This window comes from Cinclus cinclus, chromosome Z (assembly GCF_963662255.1).
Source record: "Cinclus cinclus chromosome Z, bCinCin1.1, whole genome shotgun sequence".
In the NCBI taxonomy this organism is placed as follows: Eukaryota; Metazoa; Chordata; class Aves; order Passeriformes; family Cinclidae; genus Cinclus; species Cinclus cinclus.
The window spans coordinates 27033488-27057939 of NC_085084.1; the positions used below are offsets into that span (position 1 = coordinate 27033488).

General features: G+C 36.7%; 1 protein-coding gene across 1 annotated transcript in view; it reads left to right on the top strand.

The window, feature by feature from the left end:
- The window catches only part of COMMD10 (COMM domain containing 10), a 99923-nt gene extending 79231 nt beyond the window's left edge, over positions 1-20692 (top strand). Inside the window, exons 6-7 of the mRNA XM_062513361.1 lie at positions 19604-19663; positions 20281-20692. Of these exons, the coding sequence (XP_062369345.1) occupies positions 19604-19663; positions 20281-20319 (99 nt within the window). The 3' untranslated portion in view covers positions 20320-20692. The remainder of the gene's footprint in view (positions 1-19603; positions 19664-20280) is intronic.
- The last annotated feature ends 3760 nt before the right edge of the window (positions 20693-24452 follow it).

Genomic DNA, 24452 nt, shown 5'->3' on the forward strand with positions numbered 1-24452 from the left:
CAGGAAAAAGAAACAGTCTTAAAAAGTAAGTAAATTGTTTCAGTGTTGACATATGTGAATGCTACAATATTATTCTTGTTTAGTTTACAGTAAGCTCCAACCAAGATGTCTTTTAGATAAAATTTTAGCTGCTTATATCCTAAAAGAAAGAATCAAACAAACAAACAAAGGAACCCCAACAAACAAATCCAGTAATAAAGTGTTTTTGATTGTTGTAAAAAGACAAAGCAATCTAAAAAGTATTTAGTGTGTGTTATAAAGGGAATTTAGGATTAAATAATTTTCAAGAAATATTAAATCTTTTACTTACTAAATTCAGACTAGTTGTTGCTTTATTATTGAAAAAAAAACTCTAAAATCTTGGTAGAAGTAGGAAAATCTGCTGCAAGTTCAATTTTGGGGTGGCTCATCTTACCATGTGGTTGCATACCAGCTTTGCAATGGCTTGAAGAGGCAAAGCTCTTACAAGAATGTAACATCTAACTTCATTCTTCTGCCTGAAAGTCTTGGTGGATTTGAAAAGTTGACTCACATTACCCAGTTTGCTCCTTATGAATAAGAGTGTCAGCTGAACTTTCCTGAACTGTGCTGCTTTAACCAGCTGCATATGCATAGAAATCAGGTGTCTTAACATAAGCTGATAAACAGTTGACAACTATACGAAGTGATTATCAGATTTGTCTGGATGTAAATACTTTTTTCCGTTAATATGCTGTCACCTAAAGCTGTATCAAATCTTAAAGCATATTTATACATGTTTAGGCAGAGTCTAGTGTTTAGCAGCAGGCTGGGAATTTCTACAGTAGAGCAGCAGACTACATTTTAATGAAATAAAGGGAGGGAGTAGATAAGTGATAATCTTGCATAGGGGGTGTTGCACAAGGAAGGAAAAATATTTTGCTATCCAGAGAAGCAGTAGGTGCTTTGGCAGCAAAAATATTAATCATGTATGTACTTTTTGTAGTCTGAATAGGAGGTTTTGTATTTTTACTGTAAATTTAATGCTCATTTATAGTTAGCACATTTATTTTTGTCCAATATTTGATAGAAAAAGGGCTCATTGGTTTCATAAATTTGACAAATGTGAGTACAAGAAACAGTATATACTAAATCTGCAGAAACAACAATTAAAACAATTACTGTACTTTGTGTTTACTTAAAAATAATATAACATTCTGAAAATTCTAATTCTAAAGGAAAACAACCATTTTATTAAAAAAGGGACTTTAGGAATGGGAATGCAATATTAAAGGAATTATCCAGGTCTTGAAAACAATATTGTGGAAAAAAATACATGTTTGCAAGAGGTTTGATGGTGAGCAATAATTCTGTTTAATTACCAGTGTAAAAAAAAAGAATAATAATTTTCAGAATCCACATGGATTCTTACTTTTAAAAACAGAACTAAAAGCAGGACATAATGCTTTTCTAAAGTTCATTCACATTTCAGAGTCATATTTGGCCTATTCCTGGCATAAACCATGGCTTTTCTTTTCCTGAAAAGAAATTAAGACCTCTCAAACTGTGAGTTCAGAGTATAGAGAGAAAACTAAACTATTTGTGAAAGAGAAACTGGAATAAAGGTGGAAAAAATGGAACTGAGAATTAAGGTGATTTGGGAGTTAAAGCAAATTCCTCCTTATTATGTAATTAAATATATCTTTCTAAAGCTGAGTAGATAAAATACAATATAACCTTTAAGCAGCCACTTAATATATTCCCGTCAATTTGACAATGGCATGACAATTAACAGATGGAAGGAAGGCATTTACTGGGATTAGCAATACAACTGTCATTGACTCATACTTACTTTATAAATTGAGCTGATATGTCAGGAAGTTTTTAGTTGAAGCTAAAGTGTTGGTATGGTCATGGAAGTAATAATACTTTGGAAATTTGTGCTCAGAAATGTGTTTGCAAACTTTTTTTATGAGTTTAAGGAAGGATGGGATAAGCCTTTGAATAGAGGTCTATTGAAGGTTATTAGAGAAATACATGAAACTGAAGAAATCCAGATGAATTCTGAAAGGTTGTCTGATGGGAATGCACAGCTGCCTTTAAAGCCATTGGTTTCAGAGTGTGCACAGTGAAACAAACGAAATCTGAAAATATTATATGTTTTTTTAATCTGGAAAATGGTTTATCTTTTAAGGGAAGCTTTGCCTGCACATTTCCTTTTACCTTTTTCATTCTAAATATTTGTTCTGTAATTTCTGGCATTTTGATCCAAGGGGTGACTTCCTTGAGAATTTGTCAGGTTTTGTGTTCTGGGGTAGAATTAAACTGAAGTGCCAATTTGGTCTAATTCTATAACATCAAACAGAAATTGTAATGACCAAGAGTGTATTTACAAGTTTATTCTGTCAATTAAACACATGCACAGAAAGGTTCTTTTGATGATGTAAGTAGATTCGTGAAAATGAATTGGCATTTGTTTACTTTTGGGGGCCAGACACATTGTTTCAAGAAGTAGTTTCAAGAACCTTTGACATCAATACCAAAATATTTGAAATATTGCAAATGCATGAAGGGAGAAGAGAAAGTCTGAAGAGAACTTAACAACTGAAATTGGTGGAATTTAAATGGCATTGCAGTTCTGGTTAGCAGAGCATGACAAAAGGTGTTTCTTTCTGGACCATTGAGTTGATTTCAAGTTTAAAATGTTTATGGTGGGTGTTAGAATCAATGTGGATTAGGAATGGAGACAAGCATCAAATATGCCTTTGGTTTTTAGAATTCTTAGCTTTTCTGGTATCGCAAAATGAAATCTGTCACACTTTGCATCCCTGGAAGTGTTCAAGGCCAGGTTGGATGGATTCCTGAGCAACCTGAGGTAGTGAATAGCATCCTTATCCTCTGCAGAGGGGTTGGAACCAGATGATCCTTAATGCCCCTTCCAAAACAAGCCAGTCTGTGATTCTATGATGAAAATAGCTTCCTTCTCCAAGATTGTATCTCTGGCTTCCCTTGTATTACTAGGTATTCCTGTAATGTGCTTCAAAGTCTCTTGTTGAAATAATTTCTAATGCAGGAAAAAATGTATTTTCTAACTTAGTTTTATTTAATGGCAACTTTTCCCCCATTTATTTTATTTTTTCTGTCCTCTGCCAGTTCTACTTGGGCAAAACCAAATACAGCTATGCATTTTTTAAAAAATGACACTTATTTGTTTTATCCTGATTGTATAAAATGCAGATAGCACAATTTTCAAAAAAAGTAGTTTGTGACAAAAGGTTTGCATATTGAGAAAATTTCTATTGTCAGTCTGCTTGCTGTACAGACATGCGACCTGCTCATCTTAAGACTGGCATTCTGATTCTGTGCTAATAGGCCCATTGTTATTAATATATGCTGCCTGCTTCTGATCTGCTTTGCTTAGAATGCATGTGGTTTTTTAGTTTGTGACATTTAGGGGTTATGGATTAAAAATAATTAAATTTTCCAAAACAAAAAATATCTCATACATTTTTAACAGTGTTTACAAAGGAGCTATTCTACATTTTCCCTCTAGCAAGATGGTTCAGTATTGAATTAAGTGTTGGTGTTTCTATGGCCATATAAGTTTTAATGTTCTGGGCAAAGATATTAATTGTCTTTTGAAATGGACAGACAGTTTTGCCTAAAACTGCTTGTTAATTAATTGGATTTTTTGAAAAGCAAGTAATTTTCAAATGAGGTTTAGATCTCAATTTTTTAATAGAGACTTTTTCATATTGTAGGCATGAGGGTTTTTCTAAGAAGTACATTCTGTGATGTAACAGTTTCTATTGGACTATGAAGGTAGAATCTAAACAGTATAGTAGTTCACATCAACTGTCATGCAAAAGATGTCCCAACCTGGACTGAAAGTAAATGAAAATAACTCAAGAATCAAGGTGTTACAGATCTTCATTACATGAGGAAACTCAATTTACTGATTTATACAGATCTGCTCTTTAGTCTTAGTAAGAAATATAAACTACTAGTATGAAATTATGTATGAGGCAAGTTACCACTCTTGGAGTCTCCTAAGCTTCTTCAGAAGTGCCACTTTTAAAACTTCAGGTGTTAGTGTTGAGGATCAAGAGGAAAGTGAAATCAGCAGATGCATTTGCAAGTAATTTCATCTTTCTGCAAAAGGGAGAACTGAACATTGTGGCTAGGTAAACTTATAAAGAAAGCATTAGACTGTATAGCCAGTCTAATCTCATGCTGTGCTGCAGATGACACACAAACCTGTGAACAAATGTAGTATATCTTTGGTAAGTTCTCAGGGATGCTGGAAAGCTCACTTGTGTACATTTTTATACATTTGTGTACACCATTGCAGTTCTTTTAGTCTACAATGATGTAGTGTTAATCAGTGAATACAATAAAAGCTGGTAGTTTTACCCTGTTCCATTCCCCCCTTTTGTCCACTGATATTTATCTTAACCATAATAAAATTATTTCATGCAAAGTGTTTACATAAAATGTGGACACCCTTGAGCACATTTCATTTTTGTGAGAAATTATCTCTAAAAGGAGTTTATTTATTTCAGGTGCATTTTTTCTCCCTCAAAGGGGGACCCCCCCAAAAAAATAAAAAGCCCAAATAATATGTTCACTGCAGTTCACTGGAAAGCAGCTGCAAAAAAAACCAAAATGCAAACAAATTAAATAATAAAGCATTTACTACAGTTCACTGAGATGTAGCTATACTAGCAAAAATACTGTGCATATTTTGAGCCTTTAATAGGTGGACTTTATGGTGGTCTGTACCTGTGGTCCACCAAAATTGCATTTTGCCATGAAAATACCAGGGCAGACTGTAATGAAGTCCAAGTATCATCTAATTGGGTATTTTGGGGATGGCAAAATGTCTTTTCCTGTCTTTTCCTCCTCGCTCCTAGAGCAGGGTGATGACAAGGCTGGACAGAAGCCACTCTTGCAGACTCTTGATTCTGAGATCTGTCTTTTTCAAGGTCTCTGTTGATTTCTACATTGATCTGCATGAACTAAACACTTTCTTTGTAATTCCCAGTCACAATTGATTTCACACATTTTCTTGATTGTGAAGCTATTTAAACCACCATGGTCAGGCTGGAAAACATTATTAGTAACAAAGTTATATTTAGTTTTAAAATCCTTGCATTATTTTGTGCTTTTGATTGTAGTCATTCAACTAGAGAAGATTTTGGAGCTTTTTGTAGTCAGCAACTAGAAGCAGTGGGATTCTGGAGTAATATGAAGTAACTGAAGTAAATGCCTTAAAGTTTAATTAATTTGTGTTGGTTTTGATTGTGAATCTCTGTCAGTGTTTCTTGGTTTCCATGAAACAGTGCTAGAAAAATGTATTATACAGGAAACTGCAACACCAGGGAGATGATGTCGTGCTACATTAAAGAGTAGTGTAGAAAATACAGCATTTGCTAGTAACCATTGTTATTATTATCATCTGAATATTGGCCTGTGAGATTCATTCTGGTATGGCTTAAGAGTAGTGAAATATTCCAGGCAGATTTTGAGTAAGAGCATTCAGGAAGGTAATTTACAGCCCCATTTTGATATCTATCTTCGCCTCTTCAGTCTCTTGTTTGCTGGGGAGTATTGCCACATACTGGCCTGTAAATACCATTTTCAGTTCAATTCCTAACCAGTCAGTACCCAGCTGTGAAATAAACGAAGTCTAATTTCACAATTAGGTTAACACCATGGAGTCAAGGCATGATTTCGCAATCATTAACTGTATCTCTGCACTGCTGGTAGTTCACAGAAGAATTGTAATGTTGGGTACAAGATAACCATTCTGTCACATTAACTAGAATATATGCAGCTAATACAGAGTTTATGCCAGCCTTGTGTTTTTATGCTGTCTTTGATTCTGAGAGAATGGGTTATGTAACCACTAATGCAAAATTAACATACTGACTTTCTATTAAGCACATTTTAGTGGTTGAAGATAATCTAGTTCCTTGTATTATCTGACCATAGCATTTTGCCTCTGCACCAAGAGCCCTATGGCCCAATGATGCTCTGAATGGTAGTGTCTAGAGGTGAAGATGACTAATAGTGGCAATTTTTTATCCAAGAGCTCCGGACCCTTTAGGTATTTACTCTTACACTTGCTTTTTATGGATGTTTTATACTCTTCTTAAAGTTTCAGAGTTATTGAAGCTTGTGCTGGAATTCTTTAATCACACTCCAGTTGCAGCACTTTCAAACTGGTTGTGATAAACAGGATGCCAGTAGGTCTTCAGATCCCAAGACTTAACTGAACAACAGCCTTGTCTCTTGTGAACCTCATTGGTCTCCTACCAGATTACCTGGATCGTCTTTCTGTCTACTCTCACTGCTTATCACTCAATATCTACTGAAATTACTGATGCATCCACAGCTACGTTTTTTAAGAGTGAAGAACAGTGGCCATGGAGAAGGTGTGGTTGACAACTTCTGGGATTTTGTTTAGATCGGCTCCCTGTGGGAATTATTCGGAGAAACTGAATGCTCATTAAATGGATTGAAATTGTATTCCTTGTCAAGTCTTCAGATAAGCGATGGTTATTACCTGTTGGCAAACATGATTGTTATGAGGTGAACTCACTAAACAGATAACATCTCAAGTATTTAATAGAATAACCTAAAATCACCTGTCACAGAGATACATTTTAGTGCTACAATTGTTACATATAGGTGTATGGGTTTGAGACAGTGTAAAGAAGTGGGCAGTCTGAAATTAGTAACTTCCTTCCCACCTATGATTAAAGAGATACCAACAGATATTAGTGGAAAAAAATAAAAAAACAAAACCACACCAATTTAGTAACAAAGCTACAACAGGCAAGAATAAAGAAGGTAACAGTAAATGGCAGCTAGATAGCAAACTGCTACAAACTCAATATCCCCCGCACCAACAAATAGACCCGAAATGCTGGAAATGCCCTTCCTGAGACCCTGCCCAGCAGGGACACCCTTGGGCTTTTGGACAGAGCGACGAGATGGCAGCAGATTCCTGCCGGGAAGGCAGGAAAGAGCTCCCAGAGCAGCTGGAGAGATACTGGATGGCTCAGCCAGGGCCAGGCCCTCCCCACAGAGGCACATCAGTGCGAGCCCTGGCCAGGGGCTCTCACTCGGTGTTTGCCATTCACTCAGTGTTGGTGGTCCCAGCCTGGACACTCACTCAGTTTTGCTGGCCCGGCTGGTTGCTGCCAGGGCCACCACACTGCTTCTGGCTAGTGCCTGGACTGTGGGTGGGCACCTGCGGAATCCTCCCCAAGGCAGTACAAAACTCCTACTGCAACCTCTCCAAGATGAGGAAAAAAAAAAAAGTGACAGGAGAATCCAAAAAGGAGAAGATCTCTGCTTAAGCAAAGACCAAAGAGCCAGTGAAGCAAATACTACATGGCAAAACCCAGGAAACCGCCTGCAAAAGATGGTTGTAAAAGCACTTGTTATAAATGAGTTCATGTTCGGGGGTGGAGTTGTGGGTTGTTAGTTGATGTGATAAAGTTATTAATCGTTACAAGATTATGAATTGTTAATTGATTGCTATGAAGTTGTGAATAATGATGGGTAAGTTGTGACTGACAGGTTGGTGGCACTGCAGTGTGGGTGTACGTGTGGATACTGAGGGCAGGTGAGAAGTGTTCGGCCGGCTGGGTGAAGGGAACTTTCTAGATCATTACTTCATGGGGTGAGGACAGCAATCTGTGAACTGTGATTGGACAATGCGCCAGCCTGTAAGAACAAAGGGCTCCGAAACGATTGGTCCAGATTGCACCCCTGTAAGAACCAACCAGCGACCAAGAAAGAAACCAATCACAGCGAGGGTTGGAAAAGGCACCAATCCGTGAGGGGTGAGGGCTGTGAGGACTCCGAGGTGCCCAGCACAGCTGGGTCCTTCCAGGGAGCTTGATGTCCTGAGAGGCGCTCTGTGCAGCGCAGTTCTTTGGCTGGCTGGCTTGCCGAGTGCGGCCTGGCCTTATCCTAGGTTCTCGCCTCTGGTGGTTTTAAATAAAACAAAGTGCACTTACCAATTTTCTCATTTGTTCATTGAACACCTGTGATAGCACACTCTGCACTAGGGTTCTTGTTTGTAGAGTCTTAAAGATACAGTGCGAATTTTTGGGCACAAATAAATAAGGACTGCAATAACATTAAGGATTACCCCTGGACAATAGAACTGCAAGTAGATTCCCTATTCTTAACCCTGTTACAAACTCAGCAAACCTTCCTCTAGTATCTCCTCACTTCAGGTATATCCAGATGATAACCCTTCAGATCAACTGCCCCCAGCTTCCAAACATCTGTCCTGTACTGGGGCTGTGCAGGACTGGGTGCAGAAGCCTTACAAGTGGTGAGCAGAAGAGAATTGCTAAAGTAGGGCTGATGGCTGTGTTTTTGCTTGGGGAGGTAAATGCTCTCTTATCTTCTTCTTATGATGGAATGCATTTTAAGGATAGACTCTCTTGTCATTCCTTGAAGGGTGTATTTCAGAAAGGAAAGTTTTAGTTCCCAGAAGAAAAAAGGAATGGCAAATCGTTCTGGATCTTCATTCACTGTTTTACCAAGAACAGCTATGTTAAATGTCTTGTAGCTTTTGTCCTTCCATATGTTTATTTTCAGATTTCAATATTTTCAACACACAGAAAATCTGAACAACTACTGAAGAAACATTTTAGTTCAAATACAAAACCTAATTTTGACTATATATCAGAATTCTTGCTGAATACAGGCATGTGGTTTATTCAGCTGGCCCTTTTGCAGTATCAGGCTTTGTTACTGCATTATGGAATTTTATGTCTCTGTAGGCTTCAGCTTTAGAAGGATATTATATAGAAGGATTTAGAGGATATTACCAATGCCACAAAACCCCAAGTACTGTGTTCATCAGATTGAGAAGTAGATTGCCTACTGGCAAATCAACTGTTGGATCTATGTATTCCTTAGGTAGCCTCTAGTCCCACAGAGCCATTGCCTGACCATAGAGTCCTGCCTACTTTATGGTTGTAAACCAGTCAAACTTTTTATCTCCAAAATAAACAAAACTACTCAAATAGCATTACTTCTCTTTCCAAACAGTGTTTTAATCCTTTAAAAATAATGCTCCCACATATGTTAGACTGTTGTTCTCATTAAAGAAACTGGTTTCTAATTTGGGCAATTCAATCTTCTGTGCAGAGTTTTGGAATTACTTTCTTCAACAGATAGAAAACATTTCTCATACCTGGAATCCAGTGGCATCTCCCTTTAGTGTGTGTTCAACTATTAATTCTGTCACACCAGTAAGAAAACATAGATACTCTTAATATGCTCTTTTATAAAGAGTGCTGTCACCCTGATCCTGACCAGGATCATCAGGCTGTCTTTCTGGTTCACCAGTTCAGCTGTCACCCATTCATTCTTCTAGTTAATTTTTTTGATGCTCAGTGACCAGTTTTACACCTCAAATGCAACTGGTCGCTGCCTTGGTACTAACAGCTGCCTGAAAGGAGGTTGTAGAAAGGTTGGGAAGTAGTAGCAGGACAAGAGGAAATGGTTTCCAGCTGCTCCAGGTGGGGCTCGTGTTGGACATCAGGTAGAAATTCTTCCTGGAATGGGTTGTTAAACGTTAGAACAGACTGCCCAGGAAGGTGGTAGAGGAAGTGTTCAAGAAATGACTGAGTGTGGCATTCAGTGCTGTGGTTTAGTTGGCATGGTGGTGTTTGATGAAAGGTTGGATGGACTCTTTGATCTTGGGGTGTCTTTTCCAATCTTAATGGTGTGTGATTCTTAGAAAATAGTATTTGCAAAGTGACCTGTAATGTCTTACTATTCCATTTTTCCCTTTGAAGAACTCATATGCTAAAAAGATAAAAAGGATGTTTAGTTTAAATATTAATTTTGTGTCTATTTTTGTGAAAAGATTACGCCACATACACTTTTTATTGCTTGCTCTGCTATTTTAGTTTTGCATCCTGCAGTGCTGTCTTGAAAGAGAAAAATGTAATTAATTGGAAGCTAAATGGATTCGTTTTGAGAGGGAAGCATAAAAAGTATCTTGGTTTTGATAATTACTGAAACCATTGCAGCCAGCCTGAGTACTGGATTGTGCTCCTGCCATCCGTAAAATAATCTGTACTGTATTCTTCATATTACTTGCTGTCTTTTAAAGCAACCTGTTTGAACTGTAATTCAATAGCGTACAGACTTGAAGAAAATTAAAAAGGATTTGATACATTCTTTCAAGTTGCTTATGTTAGCCAAAAAATTATTTTTCGTTTCTTTCCTAAGATATTACTTACATGCTTATATTCATAGTCTGGCTTTGAAGGAAACTGTGGGTGAGAAATCTCATTTCGTCTTTGGTGTATGTGAAAACACACAGAACTTGTACTTTCTGTCCTTAGCACTTCGTCCAGTTTTCAGTAAGCAGTGAGAATTCACACCACTCCACTGCATCAAGCTTTAAATAACTTGTCATCAAAAGTAGTAAAGCAAAATCCCTGAAATTCCATTGTCTGAAATCCAAAAAAAAGCTGATTTTGTGTCATTAGAACGTGTGCAACCTTCAGTGACAAATTAAAAAGTTGTTGCTTGATTGCTTTGTAGTAAGTGGTTGTTTCCACATTCTTATTAATTTTGTGAAGCAATCATGAGAGAAGACAATATAATATATTTGTAATTGTTATAAAAAGGTGAAGCATTTTGTCTAATTTGAGAAACTTTGATTTTAATGGTCTCTTCCAGTTTTGCACTGTGGCCTATTGCCTGAGAAATGTTGGTGTTTACTTAGTCAGGCTAGTGGTGCGATGTAATTTTGTTCACACTCTGACATCAGTGTGTCCTTGATACGAACAGGTAGTTCCAGTTCAAGGCTTTGCTGGGTTGCTTATAGGAAGGAAGAGATACCACCACTAATTTGTAGATTGGGAGCATCGTAGCAAAAGCTGTAGATATAGTACAGCCCTTAGAATGCAGTAAAAATAGTAAGTAGGTGACTTCCTCATAAAAAGAAGTAAATTTTAAAAATGGATAAAATATGCATTACTTAGCAAGTTAACATCCCTCATTCCTGCATGACTTCCCTGTCTTTCAGCAGCTGAGATTTGTTTGCAAGCCCCTAGTTGCTAGCTGCTGGAATTATTTGCCCACTGGAGATCAAAAACATACTTGCAGACGGCCACTAGCATCCTTTTAGCACAGAAAAAAAAAAGCCCCAAACACTTTAGCTTTGGTGATCTTCCTAACAAAATCCAAATTTGTGATACTCTGAGTGACCCATTTCAAACAAAAATAACTAATTTACAAGTTATCTAATCTTGACATTTTGTAAATATTTAAGCAGATTTTTTGGAAGGGTGTTTTCACATCAGTTACATTGATTTCTTGTGGATCTGAGCTTCCTTAGATCTCTCCTCTCACTTCTGGCATCTTTTTTCCAGCTGCTTACCTTGTGCCTCTGTAGAAACAATAGATACTTTCAAGTATTCCAGAGATGAAGAAAGACTGGCTCTTTGTGGTAAAACAATACAGCAATGGAGTTTCTTACTGAAGCAGGGTCAGAAGGTAGTAATTCAAAAAGATGACAGCTTCCTCCATTCTTAAATGGCGATATAAATCCTTCTTAGAATGTTAGTCATCTGCGTGACTTCACCATGTAATGTTTCTGTTAGATCAGTAACTCTAGACGTGGATGCAGATGATAACAACCCAGGTTTCTTCCCTGGACAGAGAGGATTTTGTCTATCTTTTAGACAAGAACAAAGGGGTGGCTTCCTGAGTGGTTTGAATGACAATTTTGGCTTCCTCTAAATCCAGCTTCAGACCCAACATTAGATGAGTAACTGACTAGAACATAACGTATTTGTAACTCCAGGTTAATTAAATCAGCTGCAAGCGAGACATGCAAGAAGCTCTTTAAAACACTCTGTGCATGATGTTGAGCTGCTCTTCTTGCTAATAGGGGGTTTTGACATTTGTATGTCTAGATGCAAAGAGTTCTCAGTGCAGCTTTGATGCTGTAGGCTGAGCTTCACTGTTCCAAGACACTTACCCAAGGTGCATTGTTTGCCATTTAAACTCAAAATCTTAAACTGGTGGATGACAATACTAGGTTAACATTGCACTCAATATTTACACTCAGTTTTGTTCGTTTCCTAGAATTTGATTATTTTCTGATTGCAATAATGAAAATACTTCACAACTATGGCTATGTGGCATCTTTTTGATATGTACTTAGTAAAATTTAATGTGGCATCAAATCAAAATGCAATCCGCTGTGATCAAATCTGGTGCACACGTGAGGTCAGAAACGCTTGAAAACATTTCTAGTGCCAGCATGCCTAGGTTTTCCGTTTCTTCAGCAGAGGTTATCTGTGAACACTATAACAAGAAGAAAGGTGAATTCCTTAGTATTAGAGGTGAACTGATTGTTGTGTCAGTTTTGATGTGAGCTATCTTTAGAATAGAAATGTGAACTCACTGATCTTCAAGGCTTTGAAGATTTATACATACTAGCCCCATTGGAAATAAAAGAAACACACAACTGCCTGTTTTTCCTTGCAGTGTTCCTGAACTTAATTTTTTTAATATCCTAAGTTCTGTGACAAATTACTAAATTGTGAAACATAAGAATTTAGTTTCTTCTGAAGAGTAAAACCAGTTATCACAGTATAGCTCTGACTAAAGAAGAAAGTTATATTTTGATAGTTACAGACAGTATAAGCAGTATGCAACAATTAGGGTGTATGCAATTTCCCATGAACTTTTTTCCAAACTTGATATGGTGAAATTTGATAGGAAGAAAGAGTGTTTGGTTGTTTTGGTTTTTTTTAAATAGTAAGATTACTTTTTTAGAGAGCTTTCTGCAGTATTTGGAGTACAGTAGAATTTGCAAAATTAGCTGAGAAATGAAACAGGAAAATAATAATTATTAGGACCTGTTCCTCAGATTAATCTGTGACATTCTTAGTAATTGTGACAGCCTTTCAGTGAATGAAGTGATTTTTAAATATATGCTTTGTTGGATATACTTTTTTTGAAAGTTATGCATGTTTTGCTATTGAATCCTGAAAATACAGCAATATTCATGTGGATGGATGCTTGTTGCTATTAGTGACTGAACCCATGTGGAATCTAGTAAGGAATCAGTCAGGAGCTTGTGCAGTGTGTATAGTTATCTTCAAAAAAGGAAAGGGCATGTGAACGTAAATACAAAATACAGAACTGACATAAAGCAAGTCAGTAGATCTTTCAGTAGATCTTCTATGAGCCATTTTCTGTACTTGCAACATACAGGGAAGTATCAATATAAAACACGTGCTTTTAAGTGATAGGCATACACTGTTACACATCTACCCCCATTTCTCCAAAAAGCATGTTTGTTCACTGATGTTTTTCTAGAAATGTATTTAAAATAATCTGCACAGAAGTGTCAACCTTCATCTCTAGATTCCTGGTTTTGAGAGATTTTTCATGAAAAAGTATCATTAAAAGGCCAACCAATATAATGATGGTACTCATAGGAATGTAAATTCCCTAGGAACACTTTGCTTGGATACAGCTATTGGAAAAAAAGGCTTTTCTGTCTCTCTTTTCTTTAGCAAGATTGTATTTACTCTGACACAATGTACTGAGGTGAAGAGTGTAGTTTTTGGGGTTTTTTTCAGATAATTCTCTCAGTTTTAAAAGCATTTTTCTTGCCTACTTGAAAAAAGGGACATAGCTACCTCTAATGCTCTGTGGTCTTCCCAGCCTATGTGATCTTTTTAGTAGTTGTGTCCCATCTCCTGTCTATAGTTTTGCATCAGTTCATTCAGCCAGTAATGGATATTTTTGTGAGGATGGAGAAGAACGGGAGTTATGAAAATGGCAATAACTGACAATTCTTATCACAGTTTGGGATTATGTCTGGTCTTCTGTACGTTTCCAAATGCCTGCAAAATCTGTTTCCTTATTATCAGACTAGGCAATAAATTAATTCTTGGTATTTTCCATGCAAACATGTTTAAATGATCTGCTGGAGTGAGATTCAAGATTTATCTGTATGTATCTCCAATTTATCTGTATGTATCCAATAAATCCCAGTAACACATTGGTTAGATCTTAGGAGACAATACAGACCTTTTGATAGGGTGCTTACATGTAGGTTTTGAAGGAAGGGAAAAACATCTTTAGTATGATGCAGATCTTGATCTACCTGAATCCACAAGGAATTTGAATTTCTTAAGTTTAAATGTAAAAGAGCTGCAACTCTGAAAGGTAGAGCGCAATACATTTGCAAACCAGATGTTAATATGTTGGTCAGGAAAAGAATGGATTAGTATTTTATACTTTATAATGGTTAAACACTTAAACTTGAAAAGCATTTAATTCAGTCATAAAATATGATTTTTTTTCCTCTACAAAAATAATAATTTGGTATTGGAAATGGAGATAAGCTGGAAAAAAAAGCTTGAAGGTCACATTTTTTGATGATGTGAAAAAAGTTAAATTAGGAATATATTAGTCTGTATATTAACTCTCTGTGTTTTGCTGAACCCCTGAGCTGAATTACATCCATTTACAGCTGTAAGAATATGAAGAAGTTGTAATTACTGTCTCTTATGTGCAGAGTTAAGAAAAAGGTGTGCTTCTAAGAGATGCTGGTCTGTTTTAATGCATGTACTCTTCATAAAATTGATCTCCTGACCAAGCAGCTCAAACTTTTTGATAAATTCTGTGAGATACAAATAAAAAAAGGGCTGTAAGTTGTAAGTGCCTAGGTGAATGCACCTAGTTCTCCTGGGTCCAAGCAAATCTAAAGGAAGTCTGAATTAATGTAGCACAAAAATTGATAGGTCCAGAGGGAAATGTAAGCTAGTAATAATCAACTGGGGTCTGTTTAGGAATGTATCTTAATTTGTCCATAAACTGATTATCTTAGTTATCCATATAATTCTGTTATATCTGAGATTTTAAGGATATCTAATAGGAATAAATTGGAGAATGGGTAGCAAATGTGAAAATATTCTTCTCTCAAGCCTAATGGAAATGTAGCTCAAGATAATATTAAAGGTAATATTAGAATATGGAGACTGGGATGTATATTATCTCACTTAGTTACTATTAAAAAGCTTTGCTGAATATACTGTATTTTTTACATGTGCTCAGTCACAGAACATCATCATTACCAATAGACATTTAGCTTATAAATATATAATTCAGCTTATCCCTCCATTTGCTTCAAAATACTTGACATTTATTTTTCAAGATTGTTGAAGTAGTTATAGCTTTGCAGTTGAGAACAGTAGTATTGGGTTTTTCTGTTCAAGTTAGCTTTAAACCAGTAGTTTAGCTTTTGCTTATAACTTCTTATGCATTTACTCTGTGCTTATGCACGGGGTTGGGAACTTAAATGTGTGTAATAGCTGTGTAGTATGTAAGGTTGCAAAACTCTGTCATTAGTAATAAGGCTTTTTGCAGTAGTACATCAAAATAAGACTATCTAGAGCACTGTATTAAAAACAAATCCCAACAAACCACTACAAACACATAAACATCCCCACTGTACAACCAACCAACCAACCAACCAAACAACCAACCAGCCCCCTAAAAGCAAAACCCCATTCTTTTGGTTCTAACCAGATATTTACCTCTGCTTTCTGAGGTATTTCAAGGAGTCCATTTTTGCTTGGTTTCCATAGAAACATTTTGCAGCAAGAAGGTATTAGTTTTTAAATAGTTAGCCAAGATAAGAGGAAATTGGAGACTCTTACATATCTTGTATCTTATATAATTTTATGCTGATGATCATGTTCAGCTAAATGCTTAACTGTTTGGTCGTGGTTGTAAGCTAAGTATATATTAAAAGACTGTGTCTATTTTGTAGAATTAGCCAGACATTCAGAATGGCTGTTTTAGTTAGGATAACATATTAATATTGACTGTGAATACAAAGGTTTTATCTTAATTTTCCTCTCATTTCTCTTTTGTCTTCCCTGCCCCTCTTCCAACCCCAAAGGAAATTTGGTTTTGGAGACTGATGAAGGTGTTATGTTTTTACAATAATAGCAGACAGTAAGTGAGAAGATACTCAAGGGAAGAAAACAACTCTAATCAGTTAAACTTACTAGATTTCAAAGTTCTCAGGAGGCTGTAAGTTGTAAATTGATACAACCCTGGGGTGGGAGTGGAATGAAATCAGATTTCTTCTAGTCATATGAAGGCAAAATGACACTAAAATCTAATTTTTACACTTAAAATACATTCACTAATGATACATGGCCAAACACGTTAAACCACACATTTCAGAAAGTTATTACCATATTCCTTACAGTGAATTCAGAATGATATAAAGATTTTTCTTGGTGACACCTGCAATTCACACAGACCTTTCTGATAGTAAATGCAAAGCTTTGTCATGTTTTACAGTTGATGAACACATTGAACTTAACAGTAACTTTTACTTAGCTAATGTGCTGCACACGCTCATTAGCTATGCTCATTGAACATATTGCTCCAGTGCAGTACCTGCCACACTTCATGGATATTGTATCAGTCAAAAAGCCTGTCTCCATGTTCTCAAAGCAGCCCAAAGAATGAGCGTTTGGTACTTTATAGAGATTTATTTGTCTTCATAAGAATAGCATGTTCAGCTATGTTCCTCTGATGCTATGAAACTGTCACACTCATGGCTGAAACTCTTAGAAGTAGGAGCTAGAAGTTAGCACTGGCACAGCAACAAAATTTGGGATGTAATTAGAAAAACTATTGGAGTGACAAAGTGTGACAATGGGAATAAATTTTGTTTTCTGGTTGTTGAATTTAATTTTGTTTCATGTGAAGATGATAAAAGGAAAGAGAAGATGAGATGCCAAAAAGTGAGGAAGAGAGTAGTGTGAAGGTGAGGGATGGGAAGATATTTATAAGAAAAGTGGAAAAAAGAATGATACATTTGATGAAAAGAAGAAAAAAGTTAGACATCCAGCAAATCGGTGTTTTCTTATTTACGTCTGGGAAACACATACTAGATCAGCGGCAACATCTGGAAACTTGTATGTGCAGATAAAAGAAGTCATCTTAGCTGTACGTTTCATAAATAGGTTGAGGCTTTGTCTCACAGTGACATTTAATTAAGTAAGTAAGCTGAGGGTGATTTTTTTAACCTTGAATTTTAGTTATGGTTGAAATATTATTTGTAATTTTGTATGCTTATCTGAGTAAAATTCCATTAAGTATATTAGGAATTTGCCTGCTCTAGGGAGTTTACCAATATTCTATCTACACAGTTACTTTTAAGACAATTTTATTGAGTAATTGAAGAAGTGGATGGTAACCTAGTCCTGTGGCACATGTTAATTGCACTTGTTTATATTCACAGAGAATCAAGCAAATAAGTGAATAATGGATATCTCAGCTAAAAATGGGGAGCCATCAGCCTCCTCAGAGGCAGGGTTTTTAGGTAGGGATCTCGTTATGATACAATGTTTTTGTAATTTATATAGGAACTCCTGACCATATAATAATGATAATTTGTCACCTTCCTTAATGAAGTCATGCTAGTGAAAAATTTAATATAGTAAAGAAACATTTTAAATTGTGCCATACTTCTGCATGGGTTTTTTTGTGACACTACACTCTGTTGAAGTGGTGTAGTAGATGTACCAGGTTTTTACACATACAAACAAATGTGCTTTAGCAGATGATTAAATGCAGATAAACAACATATTTCATACAAGATTGTTACACCTCTCTCCCATTGACACCCCTACTCCCACCCCAGACCAGAAACATAGACTAGCATAGCATGCTTTCTTTTAGAACTCCACAGATATTTGCCTGTCACAATCCAACATGAATTTCGTCCTGGTTTTCAGAGTATGATTATTAAATAATATGGGAGGACAGATCTCATCCTGTTCATAAAGCATAGTGGGTTTTTTTAGTACATATAGAGAGAATCTGAATTAAAAGACCTACACTTCTTTCATTTGCATATTCTATCTTCTAACTAGCACTAACTAATGTAGTTAGAAAATAAGAAAGACAAGTAGTGAGAAGGAGAGAGAGAGAGAGAGAGAGAGAGAATTTATTGTGCTTGCTGGTCTGAAGTAGTACCAGAAGATGCCCATCTTGAATGAGACAAAGGGATTGGAGAAATGACATCTGCTGGCCAGAGGTCTTTCTCTGCCACATCAAAATCCAGCAGACTCCCCTTCCAGAAATTATCCTAGTTATTAACTGTGACTGGTAAACTTTTAAGATACATGATGTCTTCCTTTAGTTGAACCTCCTCTTTGCATTTTTGATTCCTTCCATTCAGTCACCAAAATCCTAGGAAGGCAAATGCCAAGCAAACATCCCAGCTGAAATGGTGGATCCTTTTGCTATTAATGTATCTTTCTTTTTCCTCAACCTTCCTTCTCTTCTGAAAAAAACCCTTGTTTGCTTTCTTTTTTGTTTCTTAGCTGTTAGAAAGCCTTTAAAAATGCTTTTACTTCCCTGTCATGGCATTATGCTCTTTGGAGGGAGAATCAGCTGGAGTCATGGCAAAGAAAACTGCTGTCCTGGTACTTTTATTTTGCATTCACCATACGATTCACAGTATTGCATTGTTCCTTCCCAGAGGGGGAAGATTGGTCTCTCATGCAAATCACTGGTCCTTTTCTAGGCTTTTGTAGCTGTCCTGAAATTGTTGGAAGGGATCCTTCTTTCTGCAGAGTGAGAGGGAGGAATTGCACCAGACAGGCTGGCCCCAGTTATTTTATCTTTTTCCTGTGTCTCGTACAGCTCCTTTTGAAGAGCAGGCACCAGGCAGTACATATACTGTGTTCCCAGGGCTTCTGCTGGTCTTGTGCATTTGGTGTGCCAAATTCAGTGACATTATTTGGCATAACTTGAGACTTGCATTGCTTTGAGTACATAGAATCTGGCCTGCAGCCTTGTCTGTATGCAAAAGTGTCCACTCATTTAATCTGAGTGGATAAACAAGATTTTCTATTAACCCAAGTGGTACATGAAGTTGGTACCAGTTAAAGAAACGTGTGAGTATGTTATTTCAGCACCATCTGTTTTATCTACAGTAGTTTTCATCAGTTGTGTTATGTGGTGGGTTTTTTAAGTGCTTAAGCACTGCTTTGAAGCTGTTGTGTTAATTGTTAACTTGGGCTGAATCTGCATGGGTGCCTAGCAGTGTCAGCATGCTAAGATTGGAACTGTTAGATTAGTGAATGGAAGTATCAGCTCTGTGCCTGTGCAGTACTTTAATAGCTGTGCCATTTCAGTCAAATACACTACTGACTTTGTTACTGTGAAATGGTATTTACCAGATCTTAGATGGACTGCTGAGAAAGATGAATGTAATCTTTCATTTTTGTCTGACTTAAGGTAACTAAATTCTTTACATAGATTATTTGATTACCATTCTTCACAGGAGGAGAGTAGATATACTAGTAGATTTGAATTCTTCACTTAAATGAAATATACATGTATGAGGAACATTATAGTGAATGGAAGGAAACTAAACATTATCTTACATATAGCTTAATCTCATATTCTGATTTACTGGAGGTAATGTTGAAAAGAGAAAAGAGAAATTAATAAAAGAGAAATTAAGAGACAGAAAAAAAGGAGCATGTTTTATTCCTCAATTTTCTTTAATTTGTTTTTTCTTTCTTCTTTACAGAACCTGAAGAAGGTGTTTGTAGAATTTAGCCATCAGGAGCTATTTGAGTTCTACAATAAGGTCTGTAGATTTTAAAATACTACAGTTTCTTTGTAAACACCTTACGCTGCTCAACAGGGATTGTTGCTTTATTAATTAAATCTAATAAAACTGGAAAAAAGGGATGCAGCTTAATTTAAGGTTGTTGGATTTCCTTGATCGCATAAACCATTTTCAAGAAGAGCCTGTGCATTCAACTTTGGAATAGGCAGGGCTTGGATCACTGTACACATACCTGGCAGTTAGATCAGGAGGAGTAGCTGATGATTGACAGTGGGCTTCTCTCTGGAAATAGCATCTTTGTGTTACATCTTCAGTCAAGATGCTAGGCATATAATCCAGTCAGAATGAACTCTGTTATTTCTTTTTCCCTGTTATTATGCATTGGAAATTCACAGGAAAACATCTGTGCATGCTAAAGAGGTAGACAACTGTTTCTTTAAAATTTGAATATTTGAACTGCAGCAATGAATTCTAATAGCTTCATGTAAAAACAAATATTCCTGAGTACAGGATTTTTATATTGGTATGCAAATATATTTGGTATGCATAGTAGAAGATACAGGATATTTCTGTTTGCGTGTTTCTAAATGACATTTTATGAGTGGAGGTTTTTTTCTCTTTTTTCCTTTAAATAGCTGGAAAATATACAAGCACAGCTGGATTCCCTTACGTGATGTTTTTGAAGACTTATTTCTCCATCATGCTCCTGCCACCTCATTATTATGAATTGAAGATAGATTGCCAGGCTGTGCTGCCTGAAGGATTCAGCAGGTTGCTTCTTGTAAAATTATATGGTTTATCTGCTTTTAAGACCAGTGCCATTAACCAGCCTTTCATGAGGGTCTGAAGATTCTAATGGACTTTCTTTTGTTTGCTTAGCAGTTGTGAAAAATTCACTAAAGTTTTCTTTGCATGCAGTGGGGAAACACCCAGCCCAACCCCTCTCCCCCAGAAGAATGCTACCCTGCTTCAGAAATATTTTTTTCATTCTATTATGCATGTTACTTGATTCTGGTAGAAATTTGTGTATTAGTGAGAGACTAAGAAAAAAACCCTTTTTCTAGACATAAATGTAGAAATTGTAAGAAAATACATAGCTAATAAAATCTCTATACTTTTCCAGAATTATTGACACAATTGATAATGCTTCTTGCAGATTTGTCAAAATAAATTCAGAATTTTAAAAGCTTGTTTTGGGGCTAGTCAAACTTCATTTCTTTATCTTTGTTCTATTTTAGTTTGGTGGGTTTTTTTTCATTGAAATAATCAACAATGTCTCTGATTTCAATGTTTACTCTTGGCACTGAAAATAAACATGGTTTGTTAGTAGTGCATACCCATTAATGAATCTAAAAATTATGGTGTATAACTGAGGGGAGAAATCTCAGAGTATGAAACAAAAAATACTAAAGTGGCCTGACAGGTTTCTGAAAGCTCTGTTGATCCTTACACATGCTGTTTTTACCAGCAGTGTTTTTACACTGAACAGGAAAAATTGAAGTATAGTTATTAAAGGCCAAGTTAGTCATACTTTCACCCATTAGTTCCAGATGATTCATGAGCAGCAGGAGAAAGGTAAAAGTCATCTTAGTTCTTGTTTGTTGCCATTTGTTGACAGGCAACTTCATTTTTGCACAGTATATGACTCTGGGCTTTGGGCTTATAGAAGGTGAGAGGAAATTTGCCTGTTCAGAGATTTAAGATTTTTTTTCTTCCTGATGCCTATATCCTGATGCCAGCCAGACCGTTTCCTTCTGTAGCTTGTTTGCTCATGACTCTAGATACAAGTACAACCAAAATGTATGTTTTGAATAGCTGGTTCTCCTGAGTAGTTTAGGTCCTCCTGTCTCAGATTTTCTGCTTTGTTGCTTTTGGGGAGTCTTTTTGTTGCTTTGTTGTTAGGGATTGTGCTGTCAGCTCTAGAATACTGTGAGGTTTGCACAAGTTGCCCAAGGTGAAAATTAATAGATCCAGATGATAAAGCTGTTAACAGCCTATGTGTGAGTAAAGGGCACTGAAGAGAAAACACACACTTAGCATACTTCTTAGCTCTCAAAGGAAATGCCAAATGATACTCTACCACTCTGGTACAGTAACACTGTTACCCTGGAAGAAGAAATGAGTCACCATTGCACAGCTGAATATCCTCAGCTATCCGCTATAGCTTGTGAGGCTGGCTGCTGAAACCACGTCTTGTCTTAAGTCCCTGGCAAACACGCCATGTCTTCTGGAGATACAGTGCTGCCACCCACAGATGTCACATCCTTGGTCTGGCTGTTCAACCAGAGTATGCCAGGTCATCATGTAACACTGCATAAACTGGTGCATGTCTGCAGGTGGACACATCCCCAAAATTCCCTCAGCTTGCTTACAGTAGCAGTGTTTTGTAATTAGTGCAGCTGAGGGAATCCCGTTCTGCATTACATGTCTTCACTACCAGTCCTGTGGCACACTGCTTTGTGCAAGAACACTGCTCTTGAGCCTTTTCACTGAGTTTCCAGAGCTTATGTTCTGGAAGTCAGGTCTGAAGTGAATTCAGACTTTCCTTTGTGGATGCAGGAGTTGCGTGAGGGGTTTAAGTTACCTTTGTGAATATAGGCAGTGATTGATGAATCCTGGAGGAGGAGGCGAAGGCTGGACTAGTTTGGAGAGCAAGAGCCATTGGACAAGTCAGCAGGCACATCTGAAAAAGGAAGTCAGAGTAGGAAGAAATGGGGCACAAGAAAAGGGAAGGAGAGAGCAGAGAAATTGATATTCCCAAGGATGGGTGTTGGAAAATACCAGGAAGAGAGTAGAAACACTGGAAAAGATGACAAAATTATATCTACAAAGAAAATACTAAGCAGAGGGGGAGAAAACCTTATAGAAGAGTGAGAGGAAAATTGGGGAATCAAAGTAAATCAGAATTGACTGTGGAAACTAACTAGTTGTCTAATTGCATCTAGTATTTCAAACTAACCCAGAAGTGTCAACCTTGGTGCAAAGTTGACCAAGATCAAATTGTGGGATAATGAAAAACATATTTTAAATCTCTCTTTAATAGGAAATATTTTAAAATGATAAATTTATGTTGAAAGGGAAGAAAAAGCCTCAGATTGCAATAATTCTGTAGACTTTATTTATTTTTATTCTTGTTTGCAGATGACTGAAAATATTTATGATTTCTTTACAGTGGCTGCCTTTTGTTTTTTACTAACCAATGAATTCTTATTGTCAAAAGCTTTATTGTAAGAAGTACAGTGGTTACCTTTGGTCAGGGATTGATGAGAAATAAACATTTAGTTAAAAAAGACTTTTCTGTATGTAATGGGAAGCTTTGGAGTTGTGCATTGTTATGTAGCACGGGCATAACCTGTGTCATCTTAGAGAAGTACATTGTCACTTAAATTTTAAGTGCTCCTGACTACAGAGAGAAAATTGGCTGAGAAAAAGTGGGAGAATTTGGGGGAAGTTTGTTAGGTCTTGGAGAAAGGAAGGCTTTTATGCTGATTGCTTCTCTCTGGGCCTGAATGCACCTGGAGAGGGGAAGCTTAGTCTTCCCCTGAAAGAAGCTGCCTCTGCTTGATTTGTATAACGTCCGGGTGTCTCAGAAGTGTCAGTGAACAAGAGGGAAAACAAGCACTGGCACAGACTGAGTAATGCCTGGGTAGATCTGCCTGGAGGAGGGTCTAGACTGCCTTAGAGCTGGCAGAAAGGAAAACAATTCCTGGGAGAAAGGCAACATATAGACTACACAGAACTGATCACACCAGGATGATGTGGGAGCTTAGACATGTGTGTGCATTCTGAAGGTGTTCAAGTTTTGGGTATGTGTACTGGTAAAAACCAGAACAGTGAGTCTCGGGGGGTATTTTGAAGGTTTTATTGCAGAAAACAAAAGGGATGCATCCCATGCTCTTTCCAGTTCAGGATCCCAGCATACTGGCCTGTAATATCTTTTGGACATGATCCAGATTTGAAATTATCAAGGCTTGACATAGTATTGAAGGAAGATACTTGCAGAGATTTATTGAACTCTAAAACTGGAAATTGCAATGAGTAAGAATTGCTAAATCTTCTTTCATATCTTTCAGTGCATTTTAAAAACATTTGATTCGTCTTTGTTCAGACATTAAAGACAGTATTTTCTGTGACAGTACTTCTTACAAAACTATAATGTCAAATGGACTTTAAAAAACTATCTGCCTCAAATGGACCACTGGCAAAAGAGGGAATTCTTTTGATTCAGTTGTAATAAGCATCAGTAATATTTTGAATATTGGCAAAATATCAGTAATATTTTTTGAAGATTTGGAGTTCTGAACCTAAGGAAAAGCCAATGTGAGAACTGCCTCAAAAGCACCAAATTACTGGTGAAGAGCAATCACTTGTACATCACTGAGGTAAACCAGCACTAGCAGTGCATTAATGCTTGTTGAGTACACTTGCATTAGATTATCTTTGCCCAATTCAGACTTGGACATGTAATTCCTGTTTTTTAAGCAAATATGAAATGTTTGTAAATTTTTGCATTTTATTTTTGTTGAAATAAAATATACAGTTAGACAAATATAGCTTTGCTGTCTCAAATTTTGATTAACTGCCAAACCTATTTTGGTTCTCCAGAGGAGGCTTTCAAATCCTCCTTTAATTCCTGGGTTTGCTGACACATGCATTTTAAGTAATGACCTGCAGTTTCATTTCTACAGTCTGATTTTAAGGGCTCTGAATTCTTGTTCTTTCAAAGCATAAAGAATTTACTGACATGCTAATTCTTACCTTGGTCAAAGGAAGAAAAGTGGTTATTGTTACAAAATTGTATAAGCTC